This window comes from Salmo salar, chromosome 14 (genome assembly GCF_965601325.2).
Source record: "Salmo salar chromosome 14, fSalSal1, whole genome shotgun sequence".
Taxonomy (NCBI): Eukaryota; Metazoa; Chordata; class Actinopteri; order Salmoniformes; family Salmonidae; genus Salmo; species Salmo salar.
Genome location: NC_138304.1, coordinates 71,967,017 through 71,974,125, shown reverse-complemented (window position 1 = coordinate 71,974,125; position 7,109 = coordinate 71,967,017). Strand labels below are relative to the sequence as shown.

Below are 7,109 nucleotides of genomic sequence, written 5' to 3'. Positions count from 1 at the left end.
GAACTTCATGGTAAAATATTTAGTGCTGCATGTGCACAAAAAGTGAAGATTGGTATGACAATTGACTGCTGCCATTTCATGGTGATGTGTACTAGTTGCATATCTGGTGATAAAATGTTTGCCATTATCTGTCCTGAGGTCTGTGTTATTGTTCTCCGATGGTGGATTGCTGACATCTTGTTGTGGTGCAGCCAGGCAAACTGCCATAAACATCGGCAATGAACAAGGGACTGGCCTCCAGGGACTTTGTGCTATCAGGAACTTTGTGCTCTGTGTGGTAAAATAACATTCATCCCGTAACACAACAAAATGTGTTCATGTATACACTCATGTGGACCAGACAACACCCAAAAGGTACACAAAAACTCATGCACAATAAAAATACTGGAAAACATTTTATCTCTAAGCCAATGCTTAGGCTACACTTTGCCACAAAATGGCTGTAGACATGTCTGTCACACTGATACTATACTACAAAAATACTATACTATACGACAAAAGCATTCACAACAATGGGTATGGAAGTGTACAGGAAATGTAAAACAAGCGTCAAATTAAATTAGAGGTGGTTTAGCGAGAGGTTAAAATGTTCAATAGATAATTTATTCCCTTGGTTAGACAACATAATAGACCTTTAGTCCAGAACATCATAAATGGTTTTATAATGTGGGTCACTCATTGCCCTTCTATTTCTTCATCGAACATTAAGAAATAGAAGAATAGTAAGAATACAATAAAATAAAATAAAAACCACTCCTAGAGTCATACAACATAATAAAATGTCACCAACAGAAGTGTCCATCTCTTATGAAGAAAAAATATATACCTAACTATATTCAATATTTAAATACATTTTTGATGTACATGTAATTTACAGTATATTGGGAGGTTGTGAGTATTGGAGTGAAAGTGAGAAAATTACATCAAGATTTACAGTTCAAACAGTAGGATTTCTTTGGTCAATGTGACGTGTCGTCTTCTGTGAAGAGTCTCTCTCTTAGTTTGTAGTAGCCCCCCTTCCTGTCCATCAACTCCTGGTGAGTGCCCTGCTCCAGGACGCTTCCCCGGTCAATCAGAATGATCCGATCTGCCCTCTCGATGGTCTTCAGCCTATGAGCAATCACCAGCAGGGTCTGGGAGGGGCAGCTAGCCAGGGCTTCCTGGACCTGACACAGAGGGAACATCTGAGTGAAACCGCTAGCTAGCGCTAACCCTATTGAGAATGTCAATGCTAGCTATAGCTACGTACGTGAAACTGCTAGCACTAACCATATTGAGCGTATGAATGATGGAAAGCTAAAGCATTCTAGTTTATGTGTGGAGGGATGCCGTACCATGTGTTCGCTCTCAGTGTCCAGTGCGCTGGTGACCTCGTCCAGGATGAGGACCTGTGGCTCTCTGATCAGAGCTCTGGCGATGGCAATACGCTGCTTCTCACCACCGGACATCTGACCACCCCGCTCTCCTACATCTAATTGATGGACAAACAGTACATATATCGAGTCTCTCCTGGTGGTCATCCATTAGTAATATATATAATATTCCTATTTGCCAGTGTACCTGTGTCATAACCCTTCTCCAGTTGGCTGATGAAGCTGTGGGCATTGGCTCTGCGAGCAGCTTCCTGCACCCTCTCCAGAGAGCAGTCTGCCAGGCCGTAGGCAATGTTGTCCTTGATGGACCCAGAAAATAGAACAGGTTCCTGGCCCACCATGGCCACCTGGTAGGGCAAAACCAATCATAGGGCAAAACCAATCACCAATCAGCCAATCAAAACCAATGCTATGTTTCTTCTCAAGCGAAAATGTCTATGATGTTGGTAGCCATACAGGCACGGTAAAGTAGGTTATCTTGACTGCTATGCTTTCTCTAGAGATGTAAATGTGTCAATATCTGTGTAGGTATAGTCTTATGACTTTGCTGTCCAGGTGTGTTGGTGGTGGTGCTGGTAGCTTTCTATACTACCTTCCTGTGTAGGTAGTGGTGCTGGTAGCTGTGCAGTGGTTGTCCATCCAATAGGATCTCTCCCTGCTGAGGCTGATAGAACCTCTCCAGCAGACTGACACAGGTGCTCTTCCCCCCCCCTGACGGCCCCACCAGAGCAGTCAGCTGACCCGGCCTCAGCTCCAGAGAGAAGCCCTAAGACAAGCAGAGAGCCAATGACACACTACCTTAGCAATGGGTACATGTGCAGTAAAAAATGTGGTGATGGCGAAACTGCCAGTTAGGGTTTTCTCATGTTTCCGGAATTTTGCCACCCTTCTCCCAGGTGAGCTTTACCTGCAGTACTTTGCGCCCCTGGCGGGTGGGGTAGGAGAAGGAGAGGTTGTGGAAGTGGACGTGTCCAGTCAAGGTCTCTGGTTGGAGGGTCCCCTTGGTGCTGACCTGTGGCTCTCTGTCCAGATACTCAAACACCTTACCAGCCGCCCCCACCGAGTTCAGCATGTCGCCAAAGATGTAAATCAAAGTCTGGAGAGGGCAGATGTATTATACAGATGTATAATCGTAACTCAATAAACATTAGTTAGACAACATTTACAACAGTATCTCAGACATTAAACATGTTTCTTTTTTCATTCCCTAACATTAGTATTACTTGCCTCTTTAATCAAACTTTTCCATTACTATGTACTATGTAATGACAATATTACTATTGGTTTGTTAATATATTTGATTTGTGATTCTGTGCCTCGCCTCGCTCAAACAGATCCCCTCACACTCATAGTTGCCTACCCTGATGTTGGCTCCCAGGTTAGACTGGTAGAGGATGAAAGAGACCAGGTTCCCAGTGCTCATCTGACCTCGCTGGATAAACAGTCTGCCATAGTACAGCATGGCCACCTGCATTACCAGCGCTGTTAGCTTTAACACACACACACACACACACACACACACACACACACACACACACACACACACACACACACACACACACACACACACACACACACACACACACACACACACACACACACACACACACGCACACACACACATAAGTACGTACACTGAAGATCACATGAAGATCACATCAGAAGCATTCAACTCTTCTGAGCCTAAGGGGACAGGGAGTGATCCCTGCATACTCACTCTTTTCAGGAGCAGGTACACTGCCCTGACGGTGTCCCGCCTGGTTTTGAGATTGTGGGTGTCCATCAACCTGTGGTCATAACGACCAGCCTCACTCCGCTCTGTGTTAAAGCTTCGCACGGTCCGGATTCCTGCTACTGTTTCTCCCGCTGCCTCGTTCGCCCTGGCCATGGAGTCCTGCATCTCCTTAGAGAGCCTCTGTGGAACAGTCAATCCACAATAACATTTACTAGACTTTATTTTATAAGGTTATCCAGTACATTTAGCAGTCACCATCTCATGTACTGTATTTTCACACCAAAAATGTCAGGGCCTTCTGCATTAGATCATTTCAGGGATTTATTTCAGGGTTTGCAGGGACCAATAGATAATTTTAGGACCTTCTGATCTGGACACAAACAGTACACTCTTAGAAAAAAGGCTTACAAAAGGGTTCTACGGCTGTCCCCATAGGATAAGCGTTTTTGGTTCCAGGTAGAACCCTATTGAGTTCCATGTAGAACCCTATGTTGAAAGGGTTCTACCTGGAACCAAAAATGGTTCTTCAAAGGGTTCTCCTATGGGGACAGCCAAAGAACCCTTTTAGGTTCTAGATAGAGTGTACTATACCAGGTAATAGTTGTCATAGACGCCTTGCAGCAGGCCGGTGATGGGCGTCTCCATCAGCATGAGCAGAGTGAGCTTCCAGGACAGGCTCATCATGAGCGACAGCATACCCACGGTCTTAATGAGGGTCCTCAGTAAGACGTTGACATTCAGGGCCAATGCCCGGGCCATCTTAGTGGTGTCTGTGGACAGCCTGGACGTGATGTCACCTACGAGAGTTCAGAGGTGAAAGTAAATTGTTGCAACTTCGTCGAATAACCAAGGAGCATAGAAGAACCAACTGATAGGGTGTTCAACAGATATTCAGCCACACATCGGAAGACAGAGGAAGTTCAATCGGAAGTGCATTCCAGTTACAGTCATTTCATGAACAAACAAGGATGCCACACATTCCAGCAAGACGACAGATTGCATACTGATCATTAGTTCTTGTTTGGGGTAATCATAAACGTGTCTCTACCTGTCTTGATGGTCTCAAAGAAGCTGATCTCCTGCTTCACCAATGCCCCAAACAGCTCTACTTTCATTCTGCAGGTGAAGCTGTTGATGGCACACATGAAGAGGCCTCCTCGACAGCCTGCACTGAAAGAGCTGAAACAGACACCATAAACTGCAGCAGTGTAGAAATAATCAATCTGATGTTGATGTTCACTTGCAGCGGGGAAATCAGTGTATTTCAATAACCTTTACATACATACATTACACAAACTACAATATGTAATGTGCGAAATTGATGAAGGCCGTAGTGGTGAAAAACAGATAGGAAGCTCTCTCGTGTATCTACTTACCTTCCCAAAGAGTAAAGCCCCATGAGGATGATAGCTGTGAGAAAGTCATTCCACTTGTACTGGGAAGCCAAGATGTCAATCACTTTTCCTGTATAGAATGGGATGAACGTTTCACCTGAAAACGCACACCACCGTCATCTTCATCATACTCGCCATCATCATCATAATGATCATCATCATATAATACTCAGTCATTTTGTCAAAACAATAAAATACTTACTGAGGACAGCCAGTGCCAGGAATATAAACGCTCCAACCAAAAGGAGGGTGTCAGGTCTGTAGAAGTAGAGGACTCTCATGAACAGCGCTCGTGCCTTCTGCGTCTTCTCTTTCCCGTTACTTTCTTCTTTGCTGTCAGGGAAGGTTTTCTCCCAAAACAGGGCTGCTGCAGCTGCTGCCGCGGTACACAATAGCCACAAACTTGGACCCCCCAACGATCCATACGGGCTCTCCGGTGAACTTCCATGCAGCATCAGTTTCCCGGTCTCGTAGACCGGGGCAAGGAAACAGTGCACCGCTAACCAGCGCTTCAATACCGGTTTAATCGATCCTAGTGTGAGTAGCGATAAACCAAATAGTAGAACTAATCGAATCCCCGCTTCAACCCATAGACGCACCAGATTTCCAAAAACATCAAAACTTATTGGTCCAGTTTTGGAAATAGATGCGCCCAAACCCGTGGCGCAAAATGTGGTTATGTCAATGCATAGACCTACAGCCATAGTGAACACGCACGTTCTACGCATCATTTTTGTCGTCTATAATTGTTTTTAATCTACAACCTATTAATTAAAAGGTGAGCGATGTCAAACCCGCGTATTCGCGGAGATCTTTCCACGGAATGGATTGTTTCAGTTGTTTTCAGTCTGCGTTTTAGTTTCAATTTCACATATGCCTTAAACAGAGGGGGAATTATTCTCCACAATATCAAGCACCTTTCCATATAGCGTTTATTCTGTGCCATAATAAATACCAGACAATAATGCTTGCACACTTAGCATAGTGGTTAATAGATCCCCACAGTGGAGCTTCCATAATACCCATAAAACCTAGCATCGAAAAGCATCGTTTTTCCACCATTCATTTTTTCAACCTGGTCTCATAGCATTTCGTTTTATTCTGTACATAAATCCACAACACTCAAATGGTATGTATTCATTGGTGGATTGCCATCACCCTTTTCGTACTATATGTTACGAGTTTGCTAAACGTATGATATGTTGCTAATTCTAGCTAGATGGCTAACGTTAGCTAGCTGGCTAATGTTAGCTGGGCTAGGGGTTAAGGTTAGGGTTAAGTTTAGGAGTTAGGTTAAAGGGTTTGGCTTAGGGGAAGGGTTAGCTAAAATGGTTTGGGTTAGCTAACATACTAAGTAGTTGCTAAGTAGAAAAAAAGTAGTAAGTAGTTAAAAAGTTGTCTATGAGGCCAGGGCAGTGTTTCCTGTAGGCTTGCCCTGGGGTTACATTTTGATAACCATGTAAATCTGTCTCAGACAAGGTGACTTTTATCGATATATTCGACTCTATTTACTCTCATATTTGAAAATGCTAATCAGCATTAAAGTAGACATAATGCAAAACTACAAATCCATGCATGCTCCTGCACATCATCTCTACCGGACACCTTTGCTAACAGGTATTATGTCAATTTAAAACTTGCACAAGACAGTTTACAGAATTGTCCATTTAAAGAAATGTAGCCAATTTATTCATTACTACATTTAACTAACATTAGATAATCCAGAGATTCTTACCTTTGCCTTGAATCGGAAGCCTTGTCCAGATCATCAAGGCATTTGTAATTCATTATGATAGCCACATTGGAGGGTAAATACACGGAATACAGTATATTGATAAAAGTCCCCTTGTCCTAGAGAGATTTACACAGTTAAAAAAAACGTCCCGCCACGGTAAGCCTAAATGAAACACAGCCCTTATTTTAAGTGTTTCTAAAATCCCCTATGGGAAAATGAATGGAGGAAAAGCGATTGGAACAATTTCACTGTTTGACCACTAGGTTTTATGGGTTTTATGACTCATACTGTGATACTCTATGGTAACAGGTTTACCCTACACTCTTAATAAAAAGTGCTATCTAGAACCTAAAAGGGCTCTTCGGCTGTCCCCAGAGGAGAACCTTTTGAAGAACCCTTTTGGGTTTCATGTAGATCCCTTTCCACAGAAGGTTCTACATGGAACCCAAAATAGTTCTACCTGGAACCAAAAAAGGTTATACCTGGAACCACAAAGGTTTCTCCTATGGGGACAGCTGAAGAACCGGTCATGGCTTGAAGGAATCCAGCTTTTGTCAAATTAACGTATTATTTGACTTTTCTTAGCAGGAGAATTTACGCAACAGGTTAGGATAATTATTTTAAGCCCGGCTTCATATCCACTTTGTAACTGATGACTAATCACCTAAAATTAATACAATTTGCTACGAATATTCCCATGGCCTCACCAGTGCAACTGAAAAATACGAGGTGAAATCATGACGTCAGTGATCTTCAGGTCAGAAAGTTCGGAGCTCTAGAAAGAGGTTCCTGTGTTGGAATTCCGAGTTGGATGAACATTCAAAACGATTTTTCACCATCAGAGCTAGTTTTTTCCCAAGTTCCCAGTTGTT

At 43.3% G+C, this 7,109-nt stretch overlaps 1 protein-coding gene across 2 annotated transcripts; it reads right to left on the bottom strand.

Moving 5' to 3' along the window:
- Window positions 1–382: 382 nt before the first annotated feature.
- On the bottom strand, window positions 383–6,988 carry tap2a (transporter associated with antigen processing, subunit type a). 2 transcript variants are annotated; one of them, XM_045693585.2, is made up of 12 exons: window positions 6,238–6,988; window positions 4,705–4,760; window positions 4,485–4,599; window positions 4,157–4,287; window positions 3,700–3,905; window positions 3,091–3,288; window positions 2,734–2,862; window positions 2,281–2,469; window positions 1,966–2,139; window positions 1,561–1,720; window positions 1,335–1,471; window positions 383–1,166 (listed from the first exon to the last, which is right to left on the bottom strand). In XM_045693585.2, exons 1-12 carry the CDS (start codon window positions 6,288–6,290, stop codon window positions 960–962), a joined length of 1,755 nt encoding a protein of 584 aa, XP_045549541.1. In that variant the 5' UTR covers window positions 6,291–6,988; the 3' UTR covers window positions 383–959.
- Between the last annotated feature and the right edge of the window lie 121 nt (window positions 6,989–7,109).